This window comes from Hyaloscypha bicolor (genome assembly GCF_002865645.1).
Source record: "Hyaloscypha bicolor E unplaced genomic scaffold K444scaffold_39, whole genome shotgun sequence".
NCBI lineage: Eukaryota > Fungi > Ascomycota > Leotiomycetes > Helotiales > Hyaloscyphaceae > Hyaloscypha > Hyaloscypha bicolor.
The window spans coordinates 208,043-232,688 of record NW_020194541.1 but is presented as its reverse complement, the minus strand read 5'-3'; the positions used below and the strand labels follow the sequence as shown (position 1 = coordinate 232,688).

Below are 24,646 nucleotides of genomic sequence, written 5' to 3'. Positions count from 1 at the left end.
TTTTTCCTAATATACTTTAATTTAATATAAATAAGCTTAATTACTATATTTCTAAAAATTAATTCCAGGTAATAAAAAACTAGGGTACTTTTTATCTATTATCTTAAACTTTTTAGTAATTTTCTTAATATAGGTATTATAAACTAGCTAGAGCTTTTTAGCCTTCCGATTTCTAATTATATGAATTCCTAGAAATTATTCTATATCCTATATATTATAAAGCTTATAAATTCTTTTAATCTAAGTAATAATTAATTAAGTATATGCTTTATTATTTTTATAATAAAATACTTAAAAGTTATTTATATAGAAAATAATAAAGATCTTATAATCTATATTTATATAAATATAGGACTTTTTATTAAGTCCGGAGAATCTAATTCTCTTAAAAGTATCTGTCTAGTATTTGAATTATAAAGCAGGAAAGTCTTATAGCCTATATAGAGCTCGATTTACTTCTATAATATAGCTTAGTATTTTAAAACCATCTAGTAGCTTATATACTATTATAGGCTTATTAGAATCTCTTTCTATATTAATAAATATATTTATAATATTAAATTATTTTATTTCCAGATTAAAATAAGCTATAATTATACTAGCTATTTAAAAAGACCTTATTATAAATATAGTAGTATATATAAATAGAAGTAATATCTTTTTTTAGAGATTTCTATAAATTACTAGCCTTAAGTAATACTAAGTAATATATTTATTAGAATTAATTTTATATATAAATATTTATTTTAAAGAAATTAGAGATATACTTGCTTTATTACTAGAAATAATTCTCTAGTAATTTCGAGTTTTAAAGTTATTAATTTCTAGTTTAATATCCGATTTAAAGTATTTTCTAGATAAGTACTTCTTTAGATTATTTTATGTTTTTAAAGCTTTTAAAAGATTATTAATATGAATTTTTCTTATTATTATATTACCTGAAGTTCTCTATTCTAGATATGTTTTTAATTAAATTACTATTATAATTATAGTATATATAATCTTATAATTAAATTCCTTTTTATAATTCTTTAGCTAATTAGGCTAGAGAGACTCTAAAAAAGACTCTAAATAATTAATCTAATTTAATCTATCTATTATTTATAATAATATATTTACTATAGTAATTATATTACTACTAGCTTTATCTGAATCTCTATTCTAATTATTTCCCTTATATAAATATATTTGGATTAGCCTATTTCTGGTTTTAATAATTGGCTTCTTTATCTATTTTCTCTTTAGTTTTACTATTTAATCTTTTATTTTAGCTAAGCTATTTACTTTTTTTATAGAGAATTCTTTTATTTCTATTAAGCTATATACTTATTCTATAAGTAAGCTTCCTGCTTTACTTATAGAAGCTATTAGTAAATTCTATTACTAGTCCTAAGAAAATTCTTTCCTGCTTTTATTAGTTTAGTATATTTCTTTAATAATTCCGGTATACTTTATTATATCTCTCTCTATAGTACTAAGCCTTCTTAAGAGCTTAGTACCTTTATTTCTATTATTTCTAGGCTCTAGTATATTTTCTGGCTCTAGAATACTTTATAAAGTTATAAGTCCTATTTCTAGTAAGGCTATAAAGCTTCCTATTCCCGAGTTATAACCTATTAATATACTTATAGGCTTTTTTAATTATTAGTTTATTTACTTATTATTCCCTAGTTTAGGCTTCTTTTCTATTTATTCTAATAAGCTATTATACTATAATCCCTTATTATTAAAGATTAATTTAGTATCCTAAATCTTATTCTCTAGAAATAGTTCTATTATATTCTTTATAATCTCTATATTATAGCCTTTAATATATTTATAATTCTTTTTATAAAGAATATTCTTATTAAATATAATATTATATATAATAATTACTTTATTAAATACGGGAACCCAGATTTTATAAATATTAGATATAATATATCTAACTAAATATCTAATATATTTATATAATATAACCTTAAATACTTTCTTATTTCGTTTTGCTTTATAGTCCTTAATTATTAGATATGCCCTAGAATTATATATATAGATCCCATTTTAATTAGGCCTGAAATTAACTATTATTTATATTATAAACTCTGGGTTATACTAATAGAAATAATTATAGAACTATAAATCGAGTACTTTATTTAGTATTCTCTAGTTATTTATATATAAGGAACTCTAATTAAATAGGTAAATTACGGCTATAGAGCTTTCTGGCTATAGCTTTTCAGGCAAATTAGCTATTAAGTATATTATAATAGCCTTATTTATAATCTCTTGCCTTACTTATTTAGTATTACTATTTGGCTTATATATATAAAAAAAAGAAAGCTCGATTTTAATACCTTATTTCTTTACCCAGATCTAATAGACTAATATTTCTTGGATTAGAATAACTATTTTCTTTTAATTATATTTAATATAAGTAATTAAAAGGTTATATTACCTATATACTTATAATTCAAAATCTCTAATTATATTAAATACTTATAAATTCTTCTTATTTAGCAGAAAGTATCTAAAGAGCTTTCTACTAAATTCGTTTTTAATTATTAGAATCTAGCTCGAACTATTATAGCTATTTGAGTAATTAAATAAGTCTTATAAAATTCTCTAAAATAATTAAATAAACTTTCTCTTAGTTAGCCTATATGAGATTACTTATCTAGTATATACCTAAATATAAAATTCATATATAATTCTTATTAGTCTATTAATTTTTATATTATATATATAATTAATAAGCTTTTATAAAGCTTTATAGGCTAAATACCCTGTTTTTATATACTATTTTTCTTCTAAATTACTTCTTGGCTTGAGATACTTTCTTAATCTCTTATATTAAGCTCTAATTAAATATTCGAGTATTAGAAATATAAGTATATTATTAGTACTAGTAGAAGTTTTAATTAGAATATTAAAATAAATAAAAAGCGGCTTATATTTAAGGAAAACTAAATTAAATCTATATTCTAATTATATTAATACTATATTTTCTTTATAATCTTCTAATCTAACTATAAGATTATATTTATAATACTAAGCTTTCTTTTTTACTAGGCAAGCTTCGGAAATAATATTTATATAGAACCTTTTAATAACTATAATATTATAAAGAATTAGATTTTTAGTATATAGTCCCATAAGTCTATTAATTATATTTTTAATTATATAAATACTATATCTAATAATTAGAAGATTAGTTATTTTTGCTTCTATATAATTATTAATTTTTACCTTAATAAAAGTACTAGAATTAATTAAATTCTTACTATTAACCAGATATATAATACTATAGTTATCTAATAAGGTATTCTAAGAAAGTAAATATTTTAAGAAATCGAGTATTATATAAATTCCTTAATCTAGGCCCTGGATTATAAATATTAAATTTACTAGAATAATATTAAAGTTCTTAGGAAATTAGGTTCCGGATATTTTAGGCTTCTTTTTAGAACTAGTACCGGGTATTAGTTTCTCTATAACTTGTCTACTAGTAATTTTTATATTATATTTCTCTTTTAGCTAAGATTTCAGATCCTTCTAATATTTAGTTAAGAGCCTTTCCCGAATCTTTCTAATTTATTTTTTATTAGATTTAAATTTTACCTAAGTTTTATTTAATCCAGTAATTATAATTTCTATAATAATATAGCTAAATAGGTCCTAGTAATACTTGAAGTTCTTAGACTTCTTATAAAAGTATTTATAGTATTTATACTTATCTGAATCGGGTTTACTAGCTAATTCTTTACTAGTTTAATTCCCGAATATAATAAAGATTATAGGAGCTCCTAAGTACTTGGTATTCTGGTTTTCTAAAATAATCTAATTAAATACCTGGCTATACTATTCAAGTATAAGAATCGGAAGCCCTAGTTCATTCTTGCTATATAGATTACTAAGCTATTCTATTACCTATATTAGTACGAGCTTTTACTAGAAGGCTATTAAGAACTCAATTACTACTAGAGTTCCTTTAATTTTGGCAATTTTGAGAACTCTGGCTTTATTAAGTATTTTCTCTCAATTAATAAACTAGTACTTTAGGCTTATTTCTTCTTTACTTACTTATAGTAAGACTAAGCTATATATTCTCTAAGCAGTAGTAATTTATACTATATTTATAGAACTATATTTTATAGATAAAGCCTTAAGAATCTTATAAATAGAGTTTTATTTACTTTTTTTAAGTCCCAAAATAAAGTTTATAAGGATCTCTATATTAACTATTTAATAGAGCTATTATCTAATTATATAATAATATACTAGCTTATTTATCTAGTCTAGTTTCTTTATCTTATAGTCCTATAAAAGTACCAAATAGTAATCTCTAATATTCCCGAATATTATAAGCTATAGAAATACTAGTTTTAATTTTTTCTTAATTATAGGTCGAGTATTCTTATTCTAATTCTCTGCTTTAACTTGGTATCTAGTATAGTAATTCTCTATTTTCTTTAGTATAAGCTTATTAATTATAAGGGAAGGCCTGGGAGGAGCTACTATATTTATTTTAATTATTTTATTATTAAATAAGTTAATCTTATCCCAGATATCCTTATTACTAGCTACTCTATAGAAAGTATTAAACTAGTCCGCCTAGGAACTATAGTTCTTTAGGATAATAATCTTTACTATAGCTTCTAATATAATTATAATTAAGCTTATAGAAATAGTAGGAGCTATAGGAATAATTTCTATTAATTAGTTAATAACAGAAATATAAACTAAAGTATAATTTTTAAAGAATTGAATTAAATAAGCTTTTAAATACTTTCTATAATATACTAATTAGAAAGCTTATTAGTATAAGGCCGGGCTTATAACTAATATATATATAAAGATTACAGAATAGGGAGTTATATTAAATAGTAAAAGAGCTTATTTAACTAGCTAGAAAAGAGCTTGAGTAAAATATAAAGCTTTAGGAAATAAGTATATAGATCCTGACTAAATAGAGCAATTATACTAGCTCTAATTCAGTAATTCTTACTATAATAATTAATATTCTAATTAATAAGTAATATAGCTTTATAGCCTTATTTTAGCTTATTTTAATTATAGAAACCCCAATTTCGAAGCTATTAAAAAAGCTTATAAATATTATAATAAATCTTTTTTAACTAGTTTTAGCTTATAAAGCTTAGCTTTATAAAAGCAAAATATTAAATTTCAAATATACTTCTAATATTAAGGCTTTTATTAATTAGATTATTAGTATTATAGCTAATTTCGAGTATTTTTATAATAATAATAATAATAATAATAAAATATAAGTTAAATATATTATTATTATAAAATTCTTTAGCGAATTTTATTATAACTATTATTATAATAATATAAATACCCGATATTTCTTAAATAAGTTTTTGAATTATTTTTAAGGCTTTAAAACTTGAAATTAACTTTATAAGCTTATAAAACTAATACCTATAATAAAGTTAATTACTTAAGCTATTAATATTATTATTATAAATTTTTTATATTAAGTTCCTTAAAAACTTTAATTACTAATAAAAGCAAAGATAAAGAAATAGATCTTATAAACTCGAAATTAACTTTATAAGCTTATAAAACTAATACCTATAATAAAGTTAATTTTTTAAGCTATTAATATTATTATTATAAATTTTTTATATTAAGTTCTTTAAAAACTTTAATTACTAATAAAAGCAAAGATAAAGAAATAGATCTTATAAACTCGAAATTAACTTTTATAAAAGCTTTAAAGCAAATTATACTCGAAAATCTTAGCTTAATATTTTAAAGCAAGAAATTAAAATCTTCTAATCTAATATTTATAAGTAAACTAATATTAAAGAAGCTAATACTTATAAATAAGCCAATATTAAAAAACTAGTATTTATAAGCAAGCTAATATTTAAAAGTAATAAGCTAAATATTATTAGTTAAAGTTTTTAACTTCTAGTAATTAATAAGTTTCTAGCCCTATTTTCTATTTATAATATTTATAACTAATATTTATAGCTTATAAGTATATATATAAATTAAAAATATAAGCTATTTAAGTTTATTTATTATATAATAATTATATACTAGTAGTTATATATAGGCTTATATGACTATATTTACTATATTTAAGTTCTAATTACCTATATTATATTTCTCTTTCCTCTTATTTATCTATATATTATTATTATAATATAATAATAATATTTTATTATAATAAATAATAGTAATACTCTTTAATTCGATTTAATTAGAGTTTCCTTATTCTTAATTACCTGCAAATTCTTCTATACCTCCTCTAATAAGCCCTCTAAAGCTCTACTCTAACTAGTTAATCTTTTAATTAAGCTATTAATTAGAAACCGTTAATACCTCTATAATATTACTATATTTTTTAATTAGACCTCTTAATTAAGTATTCTATTTAATAAATAAATCGATTTTTAATTATTACTATCCGTATTATAATTACTATTATCTAAATTAGAATACTATACTTGCCCTCTAGTAATTATAACTAATACTATTCTCCTAATACTTCTATACTATAAACGACTTCTATATTAACTATAGTATATATAAATATCGTAATAGCCTCTTTCTTAACTTAATATCCCTATATGCTTCATATAGCCTCAACTACTATTCTCTTGCTATTAAATAGCCTGCTTTCCTATTAATGAGCTTTTTCCTCCTCCTACTATTAAACAGCCTTCCTTAGCTTATTAATAGCCCCCTGCTTCTCTCTTATACTCCTAGCTTCCTTCCTATACTCCCTATATATTAAATATATATATATAATACTATTGAGATGCTTTGGTTACTAGTATTAGGCTATAGGGTTCAGGGATATTAGATAAGGCTATTTTTTAAGCTTTTGAGTGGAATTTATTCGATTTTCTATTCTTTTCGAAAAGTTGGCCCGTATATATAAGTAAATCATATATATATATAGTATAGAGAACTATATAGTTCTTTCTTTTTTAGGGGCATATGTTATATGGCAATTGCGTGCTAGTGGTCACGTGCAGGCTCACGTGACCACACTTACTATATTTAAGCTCTGGCCACCCGTACTATATTACTCTTCCCTCTCATTTATCTATATATTATTATTATAATATAATAATAACGTTTTATTATAATATTATTTCTAAGGGATTTAGAAAAATTAAAAAGTGTATCTTAGTAATTATAAAGTATAGTATTCTTATTACTAATTTGCTTGAGAAAATAATAGATACTCTTGAGGCTAATAATAAATAAGCGTGTTTTACGAGTATTCTAGGGCTTCTTTTATATAATAGAGTGTCTTACAAGTTTATAATTTTAATTAGAGTCCCTTTTATAAGTAGTGGGTGGGACTTTAATTATAAAGGGTGATTTTTATAGACGATTTTTGGCTATACTTATTCAGAACGGCCCTTTATAGCTCCGAAATGAAATCAATGCTTCGGAATTAGTCTAAATCAGGCTTTTACTCTTTGCATTTGCTTCCGCTAATGCGGCCCCTGGTACCTAGCAACAACACCCAGCTGTTGAGTTCCCAGTGCTTGCATCGGGAAATCAAGGTAGTACCTATCGGTAAGATGGAGAGCGGCTCGGTATTTTTGCTGATTGGCTGTGGCCACAAACCCTCCGCGGGGGTTTTCTTTTTCTGGCATGCGGGCGCGGCAACTTTGTCTCGCTTGTCCAACCAACAACCGCACCTTGTCCAACCAACCTTGCCCACCATGTCGAGCGTTGTCGGTTCCATACGAAGGTACAGCGGGTAAGTAAAGTAATAGCGCTAGCAGGGGTCTAAACTTTTCAACCTTGTAACGCAACAACATTAACAGATAAAATTGTGAAAAATTACACCAATATATTCACCAAGTCTTAGGGAGTATTCCAGTATTTTAAAAATAATATTTGGTCAGGTATAGCAAGAGTTATGTGGTGTTGAAGTCGTGTGTTCGCGGCGACCCCCTGTCAAAACATTACTTTACTTGACCGCTGTACCTCCGTACCGATGCACGCTCACGGAAAAGTCACGTGTACGCCTGTCGTGGGCAGGCGCAGTCTTCGCCGCCGAATAGGCGTGTTTTACCTGTATGTACGAAGGAGGCACAGTTTCAGCTGTCTTGCGGCCGCATTTTAGCGTACGCAGGGCATATATATAGACGCTCTCTCGTCCCTTAAGAAGAGAGAGCAGACGAAATTGACACCAGATACACGCACAAACGAGCTTAGGACACAGAATCGACAGACTGATTGCTGTGCCCAGAGCCCCGTGTAATGTATCAACGCTCAATTTGAGTACTCACCCCGGTGATACCGACAAGCGTCGTCGTCTCAGTCTCAGCCTGGTCGTATCGCACTCGATTTCTCGTGTCTCCTTGAGCAGGAAGCCCACCTGGCTCTAGTCCGATCCTCGCGAGTCCCACCTCGAGCCAGCACGAATGGATACCAACATGTTCAAGCCGGCAGTCAGGCGTTCTGCCTGCGACCAGTGCAGAGCGAGGCGAGTGCAGTGCCTTCGCGCCCAAAACAGCACGGCGCCGTGCGCCCGCTGCTCCCACATCGGTGCTCGATGCGTGATAAGCGCCCCCGGCCATCCCGGACGACCGCGCAAGCCGCGTCTCGTCGACGGCGACACCCCGTCGACATTGCGAGACACGAACTATGTCGAGGTCCATGCCCCTGCCATGGCGGGGGAGCCCGCGTCGGCCGGCGCGCCTGCAAGAGCGTGCAGGACAGACAGACACACGTCGTGGGACCGGCTGGACGGCATCGCAGAGTCGGACCTCGCGGCTTCCAAGTCCACCGTGCATCCGCCAAGGGATCCGTTGGCTCACGGGCCACAGGCAGCAGATTTCTGGGCAACGCCGGGCGACAGCTCCGTTTACTTTCACTCCCCATCGATCGAGCAAAGCCCTGCGCCGGGCGAAGACATCCTCGCACTGACAGTGGATCAGCTGAGCAGTCCATCACAACTTCAGGGGCTACTGAGTGCGGATGATGAGCTCAGCGCGATGCTCCACATGGGCTGGGACTCGAGCACTGCGCTCGACATGGATGTTGTTGATCCACTCCTTGATCCGTGGAAGGGCGTGCTCCCCCCGACTACTCCCCTACCACAATGCTCAAGCCCGGCAAGCTCGCTGATGCGGTTCCAAGAGGAAATAGACCAGCGAATTACGACGATGGACGCATACTACTCGGACCCCCTCGAAGTTGTGCAGGGCTGCAAAGAGGAGGGTGCGGGCCGGGAGCCCGAGAATCCGGCTGCGGTACTCCTTACGTGCAGCAAAGAGTTCATCGACATCATCCAGAGCTTGACGCCGGCTGGTCGGACGCACAAACAGAGCGAGGATGCGCTTAGCACGGAGATCGTGCTCCTGGCTTTGTCGAGCTACCTATCCTTGATGAGGCTCTTCGACGCTATGTTCCACACCATCCACAAATTCATCTCCCAGATGCCGCCGGACTCGTTCAAGTCCGTCAAGGTCAAGTCGGTGCTCCGCATCGGCGGCATCTCTTCGCTCCAGGATATGCCGCTCAAGATATATGCCACGGGCATCCTCGATGCCATCCAGGGCCAGGTGCGGACTCTGGAGCGCTGCATGGGGATTCCGACCGAATACTGTCTCTCGGGCGAGGCGGCTGCCTCACCCCCGGCGGCCGCCCCGGGGATATTGTCCCGTGCGGATCGAGCATGGTTGTTTTGTGCTGTTTTGGCACAGGAGGATGTCAAGTCACGACAGGGAAGCAAGTCGTACGTAGAGTCGATACGAGCCAGCATCCAGGAGTCGATGGGATTTCTCGATGACTAGGTAGAATTAAGATATCTATCACAAACCATACCATGGCGATGTGCCCAGAAGCAAGAGAGAACCCTTTCCATTAAATGCACTCGCCAATCGCCAGTTCCCGCCGCCCTCTATTGTATGTTACCCTTCTCGACTGTGGAAAGGCCCGTGTCTTGAGCGATATCACGACGCGGCCGCTGGGACCTCCTTCTCTGTTGTTGTCAAGAGAAGCAGATGGAGGCAAAGACGACTCTATTCGTATCTAAGCCCGAAGCCCTAAATGGCTTGGCTGACTAACTAGCTAGCTGGTTCCTTCCTCCCTGGTGGCGTCATGTCACGTGCTGCGCACAGTCATATATAGCTTCTTCACCGCCCTCAGGGCACCATCATTCCTTTATAAACATACCAATATACACCCATTTCCACCCCCACAGCTTGTCCAGGCCGTGACACGTCACCACCCGTCACCCAACAGTTGTGCTCCTAGCCTCCTCCTCGGTCGGCTTGTCCTCCTCCTCCTCCTTCTCCACCATGCCAAATTCGGTGTTGTTTTCCTTCCTGAGCGGTATCTCCTTCATCAAAGCAGCAGCGATGAGGCCCAGCGCGCCGAAGCCAATGGCAACCTGCCAGGACCGCTGGAGTGCACTGCTTTGCACGGCGATCACCTCGGCGCGCGTCTGTGCCGAGAGCGAGTTGAGAAAGCGGGCTTCGGCGGACGCATACGCCCCGCCGGCGATGAAGTGAGCGGCCACGGTTGCGTTGCTGCTGATGGCGCCCGCGGCGGCCAGCTTCGCGGACCGGTTGGTGTAGACGGCGCCGCCGACAGCGACGCCCCACATGACGCCGAAGGTGCGGAAAAAGGCCCACACGCTCGTCGCCACTGCCGTGTCCTTGTCCGTCAGCGGGGCCAGCAGCGCCGGGAGCATGGCCGCCATGCCGAAGCCCGCGCCGAAGGACTCGACCACCTGGAAGCCCACCCAGGCGCCCGTGCTCGAGTTCTCGTCCAGCATCGAGAAGAGGCCAAAGCCGACAGCGATCACGGCAAAGGCGACCATGAGGATGGGCTTGTAGCGGCCGAACTTGGTAAGCAGCACGCCGCCCATCCCGGCGGCTGGGAGGAGTGCGAGGATCGTCGGAAGCAGCATGATGCCGGAGCGGTAGGCGCTCTCGCCGAGAACGCCCTGGAAGTAGACCGGGAGAAAGTATGTGGCCCACAGGGTAACGATGCCGTGGAGAAAGGTGAGGATGAAGACGATCAGGGTGATGGAATGTTGAAAGAGGTAGGTGGGTATCATGGGATTTGGCACGAGGCGGGGATTGCCTTCAATCCACACGAAGGCTCCCAGCGCGGCGAGACCGACGATCAGCGGAACGAGGACCTGGTAGGAAGACCACGGGTGGAGGCTACCCGCCCAGCTGAGGGCGATCAGCACAGGGATGACGCCGCCGATGAAAAAGACGTTGCCCAGCCAGTCGAGGCTCGATAGCTTGGTGGCCAGCGTCTGAGACTTGTTATACTTGACATTCAAGAAGGCAACGAGCAGCACTAACGCGACGCCGCCAATGGGCAGAGCCATGTAGAAACACCAGCGCCAGGTGCTATAGCTGACGAGGAGTCCGCCAAAGAGAGGGCCGAGGGCGGCTCCCAAAGCGACCATGCCAAACACGATGCCCATGTAGGTGCCCCTCTCGCGCAGTGGCACCAGGTCGCAGATGATGATCTCGCAGAGGACGCCGATGCCCGAGGCTCCAATCCCCTGAATCGCTCGGCCGCTGATCATCATGGCTATGTTGGAAGCTCTGTGCATTGCCCGGTCTCGTCAGCAAACACCCGACTCTGGGCTCTGGCGGAGAAAATGGCTCCCCGGCTACCTAGGTAAGTATGAGAAAGCAGCAACTCACCCGCCACATAAACCGCTCCCGACCATGAAGGCTGCCGCGGAAAAGACCAGGGGCCACTTGCGGCCAAACACGTTTGCGAGCTGGCCAAACAGGGGCAGAAGAGCAGTCCTACACAAATCAATTCCCAGAGGTGGTTAGATACGGCCGTGTCTCTCTCGCGAGAGGCGGGGAGGCTTACATGGTCAAGAAGGTGGCGTTAGCAATCCATATGTAATTCTCGCCTCCGTTCAAATCGGCAACGATGGATGGCAGGATCGTCGAGGTGACGGTGGTTTCCAAAGATGTGAGGAGGCTGACGAGTGCGAGGACAAACAAGATGATCCAGAACCTCGGCCCCCGCTTGAACTGCGGAGGGCTTTCTTTCGTGGTCGCATCCTTACCATCGACCGAAGCTTCTTTGGACTCGAGAGTCGAAGCAGACGCGTCTTGTTGTGTCATGGTGACTGAGAGGATGAGAGGCCGTTGGGCTGAAGCGAGCGAGGGTCCAAGGGAAGGAACAAGGTGGTGCGAGCGGCTGTCGGGTTTCTCTTGCGAAAATTGGATTGAAATCACTTTCTCATCTGAGATTCGGCGCGAGGAATTGTAAGTAAGGTGGGTACCTTGGCTACCTATTTAAGGCCAAACGAAATTCGGTACTTGTTCGGTACTGTGGCACAGTACGGGTGGCTCCTGCTCTTTGGGCGAAGGCCGCGGGGGGTTTGGTTTCGTTGCCGCGGAGGGTTTCGTTGAATAAAAGTGGGTCCGACCTCGCAGGGTTTTTAGACTGTGTAACGTCTATCCCTGCGTGCCGAAAAAAATAATAGGTACTTTGACTTGAAGCATCTTAAAATTAGTATATACCTTACCTAGGGTATCTAGGGGTAGCTATAGAATATAACCTATCAAAAATTAATTCTATAGCTACCCCTAGATACCCTATGTAATGGCACGAGCGATCACAGGCTACGGCAGAGGCATATGGGAGTGCGTACGTAGACTAATAGGATCAATCTCATAGGCTAGCTACGTAGAAAACAAAGAAGATGAGGAAGAAGGGAAGTTCCGCCTGTTTTCCCTTCTCGCAGAGTACTTCTGCAGAACCCACCAGAGGCGAGGTCCCAAGGTAAGGACAACTGCTCTTTAATTTTATCACAGGACTAATTGTTTCTACACTCAGTCAATCCTAAGCAGCCGAATAAGTCAAAATTAGATTCCAATAACGGGCCGCAATGCAAAAAAGCAAGACAGGGAATTCAACACAAAGGAAGGCGAGGAAGGAGTCACACTGTCAAGGCCAGTAGAGTCATTAAAGCATGCTCTCAAAGCACTCATCACATGGAAACGCGCTCGCGCACGTTTTAAGGCGAGGCAGAGGGGGGAACGAAACAAAAATGGGCCATATTGTGCTTGATAATGGTTGTGGGTATCATAAGACACTTGGAAGTATCGACCTGTTCTCTCTTAATCGACGCCTGCCAGTGCCGCGAGAGCTGGAAGAATGAAAGACGGCAAAGTCATCGGCTCTGCGCTGACGAAAAGACTTAACTTAGAGCTCCACTTACGCCGTCTCCAAATTTCATGAATGCATGAGTGAATCCACATTTCTTAAGGGGCCAATTGGTCATAACCTTGGGTGGCGTTCGTGGGAAATAGAAGAGTCTTGCTAGATACACAATATCATACATACACTGCAGAGGGATTTGCCCCATGTGCTAGCTCCCTACTAGTTAGTAATTTATACAATACACCCAATTGTTTCTGCTCTCGTTATTTCAATATTAACCCGTTTATTTATTTTGTATGTTTTACCATTTATCTGATTTCACGCTTTGAAATGCCGCTTCCCTCGGACTCACGTGCTCCCACTTTCTGGCCGAGAGCAGCGACTGCTCAGGTCCAAAGACGGAAATGGACTTTGGAGAGGTTCAGGTTCGAGGCAGATTATAGTGGTGATCTGCGCCGAATCTTTACCTTTGTTCCTTCCAACGCGGTTACTCACCATCGCTGCTCTGCTCAGGCGCTACTAACCCTCACCTCACCTTATACTTAGGTTGCTCAGTCACGTTCCAGCTCTCCCTTCTATTTTGCCAGATTGCTAAGACTCAGTTAAGTAGCTAGATGGTTCATCCTTAGCACTGACCATCTTCTATCGCTCGAGGGTACATCTCCTCAGCTGCCTGGTATTCCTCTTGACCATCCAATGCTTCTGCTAAACGGTTTATGGCAGACAGCGTGTATGGATGCTCCTTCCCATATAGCTTCTCCATTCCCTGTATCGTTCGCCGATACATAGCCTCAGCTTCTTGAACTTTTCCAAGCTGATACAGCGAATCCGCCAGGCAATATGCACTCCACAAAGTGTCCTTATGCCCATTCCCCAAAGTCCTTCCAAACCCATCAAGTGTTCTCCGATATATGATTTCGGCCTCTTTATATCTTCCTTGCACTCCTAAGATATTTGCTAGCCTGTATATACTCAATAACGTGTCTTTATGCTCCTTCCCTAGAACTCTCTCCTGCCATTTAATACGTCGCCGATATAAAGCCTTAGCCTCCACATCCTGCTCTTGCTCATAGAGTACGTACGCTAGGTTACCTATACTCTTTGACGTGGCTTCGTGATCCTCCCCTAGAACCCTCTCTTGCCATTTAAGACATCGCCGGTATAAAGCCTCAGCTTCCACGTATTTCTCTTGCCTACAGAGTACAAATGCCAACTCACCTACACTCCGTAGCGTGGCTTCATAATCCTCCCCAAGAACCCTCTCTTGCCATTTAAGACATCGCCGATATAAAGCCTCGGCTTCTATATACTGCTCTTGCTCACAGAGTACATACGCTAGCCAATATATACCTAATAACGTGTCTTTATGCCCTTCCCCTAGAACTTTCTCTCGCAATTTAAGACATCGCCGATGTAAAGCCTCAGCTTCTACGTACTGCTCTTGCTCACAGAGTACGCATGCTAGGTTACCTATACTCAATAGCGTGTCTTTATTCTCCTCCCCTAGAACCCTCTCCCGCAATTTAAGGCATCGCCGATATAAAGCCTCGGCTTCCACGTACTGCTCTTGCCTATACAGTACGTATGCTAGCCAATGTATACTCCATAACGTGTCTTTATTCTCCTCCCCTAGAACTCTCTCCCGCAATTTAAGGCATCGCCGATATAAAGCCTCGGCTTCCACGTATTGCTCTTGCTTATAGAGTATATATGCTAGCTCATTTATACTCCATAACGTGTCTTCACGATCCTCCCCTAGAACTCTCTCCTGCCATTTAAGACATTGCCGGTGTATACTCTCGGCCTCCTTATAGTGCTCTTGTTTGCTCAAACTTACGCCAATATTATATAGAATCACGAATTTGAGTCGTGATTCTTGACCCTCAGCCTTAACGAATGCAGCGCGATAAACTTCAAGGGCCTCCTCCCACTTGTCCAAACTGTAATAAAAGTCCGCAATCACTAAAAGTACGTAGACTGGAATCGCGTGGGATTTTTGTAGGATGGTGCGGAACAACATTTTGAGGGGATCGGTAAGAACCTTCACTCGCTGGAGATGGGTCCCAAGCTTGAGAAGTACATCAATTTGTTGATGCGGTGGTAATGTCGGGTTACGAATAAGAGCATTTGATATGTGTGACAACGTTGACTCGTCCGTCGATAATAGCGGTGGGGCCTGGTTTGCAAAGTTATGGTCCGTATCCTCATCTATACCTCCATTCAGAGAAATAATTTGAAGAAAGGATTGCCATCGCTCGGTCCTGGGGTCGTGTTTTCCAAACGTTCGAGTTCTTCTTTCGAGTTCTTGATTCATGTGCATCCGAATATCATTCTCAAAGGCCCCTAGTTTATATTCTCCCATATCTAGTTGAGAGATGAATCTCTCAAACTCATCACCTAGCATGGCCGAAGACCGATCTTCTAAGACAAGCATGGCTAGATATTCGATCCAAGGGGCATAATTTTCCGATCCAAGAAAACTTCTGATTTTCCGTGCAGAGGCTGGACAAAGAGGACCAGCCTGACTAAGATGGGAAATGGCGTACCTAGAGGCGTATCTTAGGAAAGGATGGTCCTTCGCCAGTTTCGAAAACGCATCCGTGTCTGATAATGGAAAGCCATATTCGCACACGCTTAAGTAATCCACACAAGCTGAACCTAGAGAGCGATGTGTAGGTTCCAAGTCCACTCGGAAGCAAATTATATCTCGATCGTCGCTGTGTTGCCATTCATCTTCTGGCCGGGTGAGAAACTCTTGGATAGAAAAGTGGATAAACTGCACAAAGTCATCCTTTATATTGATGAAGTCGCCACACACGTCGAGAATCCTCTGGCCGGGGTGTAGAAGCAGGTGCTCCCTAAAGGTGCAAGATCCAGAGTCCAAAGCAAGAGCATATTGTAGTTCATTGACCTCCAATGTACGACATGAGATGATTGTAAAGGCCAAGAGCTTCCTCGCAAGATTCAGTTGGAGTTTATCAAGCCGTTTGACAAGGCGCAAAAAGAGACGTCGATATATCTCTTCAAGACTCCGCGGTGGGTTGCGGAGCCTCTCTCTCACTTCGAACTGCGAGTCTGATTTGCTAAGGTCATTGATCATTAGCTCCACCCAAAGAAACATACCGTCGGACTTCTCTTGCAGCATTTTGGAGATGGAATCCCGCAGCCCTGGGAGCCTAAGGAGGTCGCTATTTATCCTTGCATCTATCCCAGCTTCAATAAAGGCACCGATGTCCCGTTTGACTAAGTCCGGGTATATCTCAATCATCTCAGATTTTGCGCCAATTGTTGCTTCGAGCACATGTGGTTGGAGCGCATGCTGTCGACCAAGGAGCACTACTCGGAAATTGGCATTTGCATTGAGGAGGCCGAGAACAAGTTGAAGTAATTTCTCGATCGTGTCGTTAGATTCGTCGATATATTCATCAACTCCATCAACAACACAATAGATTGGTGTGGTAACCAACGCTGCAACTTCTTTCAGGGCGTGTATCATGTCAATGAGTACAGGAGGCCCCTTTAGTACTAGGCTATTGAGAAGCCCGAGCCTTCGTTGATCGGTAGTACCGTCTAAAAACTGCCATAGAAAGGCTCGAACTATGCCATCTAGGTTCTTTAGACGAGCGTTCTTTCCTGAGAAATAGTAGAATATAATCTGTAGCTGTTTGTTCTGTAGGTCTTCAATGATTGATGAAGCGAGAATAGTTTTCCCACAGCCATGAGTTCCTGAGATACACAAGAGCCGGCCGGAAACTGAAAGAGGTGATGGCTTAGTCCAGTTCACGAAGGCGGGGTTCTCTTTAATCCAGTCACAAGTCCCAGGCAACTTTGTGTGAACTTGACGCTGATGAAATTCTCTGATGCTTGGCGGCTCTAGCCAGCTTTGGCATCGGAACTTCTGGGCCTCTAGTTTGATTGTGAGCACTGGTCTAAATTACAACTAGGTCAGCGTTTACCTTGACTGGATTCCTCAGCGCGTAACAATTGGGTTGCCATAGCTGCGCGATCGACAACCTCTGTTCCTCGTTTGAGACGACCAAAAATATCTCCAAACTCCTCTTTGAATGGCCGTACAAGTAGTCTGCTCATTCTGGCTTCAGATAATCCGTTAATAAATAGTTATTACAAGTACCTGAGGGAGAACAAACCAAGCGCACTCCGCCTAAAGAACCGAAACGCCCGCACAGAGAATTCCACAACATCTGTGAATATGTTTAAGAGAGCCGTTTGGAGAATGGGACTCGGTGGTAATTTGCCGTAAACCTCGAAGCGGGGGTGATTTTCTGAAATCACTTCTATTAGGTTCAGGATCTGTTCTGCGGCCTGGGCATGATCCTTCGAGACCTGAGAAACATGGTCAACTAAATGCAAGCCAACTTAGCACATATAAGATCATACCTTCAGAACAAATTTGATAGGCGCCCACAGCGGGCAACCTATTCCAGCCTGCGTTTGAACCACGATGTCGACGATATCAGAAACGTTCTGCAAGAACTGCGTATGCTGTTCAAATTTTCGAAGAAGTCCTGTGGATCGCCTGCTTTTGTAAGAGTGGGATGTCTGTATGACCGATTTTACGACATCGGGTATTGTATCAGCCTGGTTGATACATTGTTGAAAGATGACATCTTCCGTTGGTAAGCGTGAGAAAGACGAACGAGCCTTCTCTATAGCCTGCTTTTGCAGCGAAGAACTGTATCCAATAAATCAGCGACGTACGATATCCGTAAATCCGCTATCTTACCTCTGCATTCCATCGGCTGATGATGAGGCAGCCATTGTTTGAAATCGTAATGTTCAATCTGCAATTATTGTAGCCTGAGATCGAGCATCCCAGGAAACAAAAAATGTACGGAGAAGTTGGCTGCCAAAGTTGCGAGTGACGTGTCACGCGGAAGCACGTTTTCAAAATCTGCCTTCGCAAGGCTGACCGGGAAGCTGGATGCGAGGTGGCCCAAAAAAAATTCGCGGCTCAGCTTCAAACAGCTGAGGGAATCAGACTGAAGGGTGGCTTTCAGAGGGTACAGTAAATGGTCCAAAGACGGACGTGGACTTTGGTGGGGTCACTTGCATCTGAGGTCAATACGACAGGTCCTCGTACCAGTTTGTTCAATTCCTCTCTCGGTTGCTTTGGGGTTAGCGGGTCAAAGCAGGGCCAGCGTTGGCCTTGTCTTCTTGGAATTCGACGGCTGTGAGTTCTATCGTTGAGCAGTATGGCTCTTTGCTTCTCGATACCTGATCCTTCTGTGTCGACATTAGTGACCCCAGTCCACTCACAAAATCCTGCAACCACCACAATTTGATCGCGATATGGCAGACACCCTTCATCCCTAGTCATATCTTCTCTAACAATACTTCTCCGGTCGCAACGTTCAATCTCCTTGTCGTCTTTCGATTCTTGGCAAATCTCTTGATGCGCATCATCTTCATCATCACTCAAAAGATCGAAACCTCTCTCCCCACTCTCTCTTGCACTTCTCCACTCGTTACATCCTTTTTATTGTTTTGGTCCTCTCCATTTTCAGAACTATCTCCACTGTCCCAACTCTTCTAAAACGCGTCTCGTAACCACTCAATGTATGGTTGGATCTCGGCCTTACGATTGAAGTTACGTGCCTCAAAAAACTCCAGGGGCTAAGAGCGGTGCAAGTATTTGCGAGGGGATCACCGTGCCTCGACATATAGATAAATAAATGGTTGCTAGGTATCTTGAAGTAGAAATAGTCTCGAACAATTTTAGACAACTGGATTTAGTAAAGCCGGAAGAGTGTTTTCAATTTGAGCCACGGAATGTTATAGACTGCGACAAGAAAATAAGTAGAAGTTCAAAAAGCTAGAGGAAACGAAAGTATTTGACGTTGCATGAGGAGCCTCCCCTCCATCGATGACCAACGATCCTGAAGCCATACGAAGATCACGGCATAAAGTGACGGGATTACAGGGCATAAATTTATGCAGTCCACTGAAGTGCCTTGTAAGGTCTTACTTGTCCCCTGAAGTGTTTTAGTCGTTTAATTAATTAGTATACAGAGGGGTAAATTAGCTGACCCAATTAGTAATAAGTGAAGATATACTAGCTATAGTATATTGCAATCTTCTCTTGGCCCTTTTTTTGTCCTTCCTTATACTTATTTCCCCCTTCTAGTCTAATTACCTCCTTTATATAATCAGGAATTACTTTAATCCACTCTTGAATCTTATACTAAGATATACTTTCCTAGTATTCCTCTTATCTTGCTTTTAGCTTCTTTCTATTACTAGTAAGCCCTTACCTAATAGTTCCCTTCTTTATCCAAAACCACAAATATTTAATAGTATTCAAATCAGGTAAGTTACTTGGCTATAGTGTTTTTATAATTCTTTAGAGATTATAAATCTCTTATTAGTAATAGGATTTATAAGCTAGTATATTTTTTTTTCTAAATAATTATCTTAGGATAATTCTTTTAGTACTTTTTTATAAAAGACAAAAGCTTAGAAATAAGAATCTTCTTTTAATAATAATACTAATTAATTTCTCCTTATTTATTCTTTACTATAAAAGCTCTAGTTTTCTTATTATATTTCTATACTTTTCTTACTTTACTAGACTTTCTTCTATATACTTTTATTTTATTTCTTAGCTAATTTCTTTATTACTTATTTACTTTCTTAATTAAGGAGTTTTTCGTATTCAAATTAGCCTCTTTCTCTCGCTTTTACTATATAGTCTCTTTTCCTATATATAATATAGTTTCTTTTTATTATATAAAAAGAATTCCCAAAATATAAATTCAGAAAAGCTTTTCTATTACTTCCTTATATAATACTTATTAGATATCTTTTTAGGAAGTCTCTATACTCTTCTTTTTTCTTTTATATTTTCTAATTATACTATTATCTTATTTATAAAAATAATATTTTTCTAGTTCTTAAAACTCTAATACTTATACTTTAAATACTAGTCTAGACACTACTTTTTACTAAGCTTATATAAATCATACTTTACTATTAATTTATATTAAGAGTAGCTAGCTATAGTAAGAATTCTTTAAATTATTTATATAGCTATTTTATAATTTCTTTTCCTTATTTCCTTTATAATTATAGTATAAGAGAAGCTATATATAGTCGAATTTTAAAGAATAACTTGCAAAATATACTTAATTATATTAGAAGAGATAGCTAGTTAACTAGAATAAGGTTAATTCAGGATATAATATACTTCCAGAAATATATTCTCGTTCTCTTTCTATCTATACTATCTAGTAAGGCTCGCAAGCTTATAAATATATATTTGTAATACTTTAATAGCTTTCTTAATATTATAATATAGATTTCCTTTACTCAAGTATATAAATAGCCTTAATTCTAGTACTAGTTAAGTACTCTTTGCATATAATATTAGGTATTATAAAGGCTGTGGAAGTAGCTATAAGAGGACAAAGAGGAAGGTAAAGCTCGATATAATTGAATTATTATCTTTATCTTCTGAATCAGATAGTAAATTATACCAGGTATTCTCTTTATCTTTAGTAGCTTCAGTTCATTCTAATTTGTCTGAATCAGAAGAATCAGGAGGGGAAGAAAGCTCTGATTGGCCATCTAATAAATCAGGGAAGTCAAATAAACCACCAAAAGTAGCCATAATTACTAGTTTTGGATAAGAAGTGAGAGTAAAGAAGAGAGTGAGTAAGGAGCCTTGGTGGGGGGGGCCCAGGAAGGATGGTAAAGCTTACTTTACCCCGCTACCGATTACGGACGCAGGCCTAAAAATACAGGGGCTAAGGGCCTATCCCTTCGTCCGGTGAGACATTGCCAGGCGCTAACAAGGGGGGTGTGGCTGCACGCAAGCCTCACCTCGCTTTATTCCGCTTCAAGAGGCTTGCGTGCAGCCACACCCCCCTTGCTAGCGCCTGGCAATGTCTCACCGGACGAAGGGATAGAAGCCTGTGGCTTAATGCAACCTCCCGATCGAGCTGCATAAGATTATAGTGGGTCTTCAGGGGCCTTACGCCTCTGTTTCAGTATAATTATAGGGCTTACAGGGCTTATTGAGATACTACAGGGCCTATTAGTGGCCCTAAATTTATGCATGCACCTGTAATCCCGTCACTTTATGCCGTGATCTTCGTACCAATGGCTGCGTCAAACCAGCTCTACGAAGGCGACGGGCGAAAAAAACCGGCCACCTGCCAAATCGCGAGGAACACCAAAATCGCTACCTGTGGAAAATCACACTAAGGTTCAATACAACGTCTAAACTCTTTACTTTTTAATTTGTGCAATAGAGAAGAAGCAGATCTATCTTTTATAACAATTTTGCTGGAATTAAATTCAAGTTACAATTACGACAAATTTTTTTTCGCAAGGCTAAGATTGCACAAATTCTCGCTTAAGGGATTTGGACGGTTTTTTTCGCCCGTCGCCTTCGTAGTAGTTTGCGGAAGCTCTGCCTTTCTATCTGCCTTATGGGGAAGAAATCTCTTCGGTGCTATATAGATAACGACGTGGTTGGGCTGCAGGACGATGTATCACATTGGCTGCAGCAACTTTATTTGCGAGGCAAACTAAAGGTTTGGTTGGACTGTACAGGATTAATAGCAGTGGTTTGTTAGCTGGGGTTTGAAGTTCTGGCCAATCTGGATGCTTTTGCTTTAATCACCGAGGCGGAGCCTGGCGAGGAGTAGACATGAGAATGGGATTTTCCGGAACGCTTAGAGTGCCTTACAAAGAAGATATTCAGACATCCACCCATCCAGTGCCGATTCGTACATGCTCACGGTTTGGCTCGGCACTTTGCTCGAACCCAAAGAGAAATCCGCCATCCTAGCAAACACCGTTTGACGCCCATACAAAACAAAACCCCACCCCACCTCGCCCCAAACCTGCAAATCACAACATTCCCTTGCCCACCACGGCTGACCTATCACCAACCCGGCTTATGGGCTCCCCTCCCATAAGCAGTACGGAAATACTCATCCCTCAAGCCACTCGCACTCGCCCTCCTCCTCGCAAACCCCGCATACCTCTCTCCAGGTCCAATAGAACTCCCACTTCGATACGCCTCATCATCCTCCCAATCATCCTCCTCAAAATAATACTTCTTCTCCCTTGTTACTCTCGGCCTATCACTTCCTCTCGAGCGAGGCGGAGACGAGTCATGATAACTCGTCCCACTGCTCCCACTTGGAGACTTCTCAAAGCGTCTTCTGCGTCGATCTTGCTCCGAGAGAATTTCCTCCTCCTCTTTCTTGCGTCGTTTTTCGGCTGCTTTCTTGCTTTCCTTCTCGGATTTCTCTTTTTCTTTTTCCTTTTCTTTTTCGGCCTTTTCTTTGGCGGCTTTCTCGGCAATCTTTACAGCGTCATTGCCGATCTTTTCGTTGTAATCTGGAATAGTTAGAGCCTGGTTGGACTGAGGGGAACGGGAAATAGAAAGGGAAAAGAAAGGGAGGAGAGTGTGGAATGGAACTTACGCTCTAAGCAGAGTGAGCCGAGAGGTTCCCCTTGGCGCTCATCGGGACAGCTTTCGATTGTGCAGCAATCTAGTCTTGTTAGTGATGCACTTTCTGATGTGAGGTTAAGGAGACCCACGTGAGGCACAATAACTCTTCTCTACTGCCTTCCGTGCTGTGCATGATTTGGTCTGACACTCATCTGATATGAATTGTCAGTACCTGAGCAAGAGAAATGAGCATAATGCTTACGCTTCCGACAGAAAGGTTGCCGCACCAACGCTCCCTTTTCTAGGATACGTTTTCGAGGCAGTTGGCAGTCTGGGTCCGAACACTTGTCTGACCGGGTGTTAGCCTAGTGTCCAGATAAAGGGATGTCGCTACCCACGATCATTACAGTAATCCCATCCTTCGCCGGGCTTGGCTGGCTTTTTGCAACCTCGAGTGGAACATGAGTCTGAGTTGAAGTTAGTTTGGAGAGTCAAGCCGTTAATAGGTATTAGAGACGTACGAGCTTCGCAGTGAGGAGTGTTATCGAAGGCTTGGCTTTTGCATGCTGCAACGTTGCAGACGGGGACGAAGTCTCCGTATCAAATCAGCAATGGTATGATGCAAAGGTAAGACTGCACTTACGAAAAGAGCATCGTTCATCTGGAGACTTCTTCTTGATGGAACATTTGATTCCCGAAGCTCCGGTCACTGGACATTGGTCTGCAACAACGTCAACATCAAACAAGTCTATGAGAAGGACGATAACGTACGTCTTGGGCAGAACTTCGAGCCTCGAGCCTCAATATGGTCTATCTTCTTCTCCATCCTATAACATTCCTCACACACATCGATATACTTAATAGGCTCTTTCTTCGAGCCATGCTTCTTCTGGTTTGTCATCGTTGATGCAAGTCTCGTTGGAGAATTCCGAGATGCGCGGGAGATATTTACGGGGCGAAGATGCAAGGCTGGAGGTGAGATGTTGATGAGCTGGCAAGAATTGCTGAGAGAGCGGAGAGAAGATGACGAGTGAGAGATGTTGTAGTGGAGGATTGGGCGAGATCTGGGCGAAGGCGTCTATATTGGTGGAGGATATCTAACAATCGAGTTTGATAAGCAATGCAACAGCGGGTGTTACGAATCAGGCCTCCATGAAGCCTGACTCCCGGTGAGAAAATTTGGGTTCGGGGGTGAAAGGGCGACAGGTGAGATCATGATGTTTATTGGTGAGAAGTTGCCCTTACTGGCAGGGCGTTCATGCACCAAGTAGGGCAACCCCGCCAAGCTTGCTTGGGTTCTACCTCGATAATCGCCCGACGACACCACGAACTCATGATGAAGAGGTAATTGGACGTTGATCGGGTATCGTTCGATACCTATCGGGTTTGAACGCGTAAAACCAAATTGATACTTTTCTGATATGAGTGCTCCCTAGACGGGACGAGAAGTCTGCCTGCCTATTGTAGCAGATCAATTCTCGAGAGCCTCACCCCACCCAAATTGGACGCCCTGTTCCAAGCTGACGAAACTGAAGAAGAAAGTTGGCTGGCCAGAGGTTGAGAGGCAGTGCAAGATTTTCTGGGTCAGCAGCACGCCGTATCTTCGAACGGCACAACCCGCACAAAACTCTTCCAATTAATATGAAGCTTGACGAGGCTGAAAGTTTTCCAGAAGGATTGCTGACGAATACTTCCCGTGATGTGTTGGTTTGGGGCACTGCAGCCCGGATGATGGCATGCCTGGTTGAAGCGGATTGGGCAATCGGGCATCCACCACACCATCACAAAATTCTTCGGGTTGCACGACACGATTTGAGCCCGATCTTGCCCAAGGGCGCCAGCCACGGTTTGGGAATTCAAGCCCAAGGCAGATAGATGATATCTCTGCCGTGTCCCTCACCGAAGCCGAATCAGCGAACACTGTGCTCGGGATGGCCAAAGGTTGGAAAGGCGTGATATCGTCCTGGCTCGCATTACCAGGTGGAATTCGATAACGTCACGTGGGAAGGTTAGTTTGAAGGGAGGGTACAAAGTAGCTCTTCCACTTTCGGTAGGTAGAAATTGAGGACAGGAAAGATCATGCAA

The 24,646-nt window shown here is 40.0% G+C and overlaps 4 protein-coding genes across 4 annotated transcripts; 1 reads left to right on the top strand and 3 right to left on the bottom strand.

The window, feature by feature from the left end:
* Positions 1-7,694: 7,694 nt before the first annotated feature.
* Positions 7,695-9,776, top strand: K444DRAFT_650861 (uncharacterized protein; the record flags this gene model as incomplete). Its single annotated transcript, XM_024885667.1, has 2 exons — positions 7,695-7,710; positions 8,740-9,776. 2 exons carry the CDS (start codon positions 7,695-7,697, stop codon positions 9,774-9,776), a joined length of 1,053 nt encoding a protein of 350 aa, XP_024741111.1.
* A 440-nt stretch (positions 9,777-10,216) lies between these two features.
* Positions 10,217-12,092, bottom strand: K444DRAFT_521353 (MFS general substrate transporter; the record flags this gene model as incomplete). The annotated part of the gene is made up of 3 exons (XM_024874121.1): positions 10,217-11,552; positions 11,655-11,762; positions 11,833-12,092. 3 exons carry the CDS (start codon positions 12,090-12,092, stop codon positions 10,217-10,219), a joined length of 1,704 nt encoding a protein of 567 aa, XP_024741110.1.
* A 2,198-nt stretch (positions 12,093-14,290) lies between these two features.
* On the bottom strand, positions 14,291-17,826 carry K444DRAFT_506864 (uncharacterized protein; the record flags this gene model as incomplete). Its single annotated transcript, XM_024873399.1, has 3 exons — positions 14,291-17,066; positions 17,282-17,481; positions 17,536-17,826. Coding segments are annotated over 3 exons (3,267 nt in total), but the record flags the coding sequence as incomplete, so codon positions are not given.
* Positions 17,827-21,889: 4,063 nt separating this feature from the next.
* On the bottom strand, positions 21,890-23,832 carry K444DRAFT_307083 (uncharacterized protein). Its single transcript, XM_024871777.1, has 8 exons — positions 23,333-23,832; positions 23,205-23,282; positions 23,083-23,154; positions 22,960-23,028; positions 22,824-22,910; positions 22,711-22,773; positions 22,593-22,661; positions 21,890-22,506 (listed from the first exon to the last, which is right to left on the bottom strand). The coding sequence occupies exons 1-8, from the start codon at positions 23,460-23,462 to the stop codon at positions 22,046-22,048; spliced, it is 1,029 nt and encodes a 342-aa protein (XP_024741108.1). The 5' UTR covers positions 23,463-23,832; the 3' UTR covers positions 21,890-22,045.
* Between the last annotated feature and the right edge of the window lie 814 nt (positions 23,833-24,646).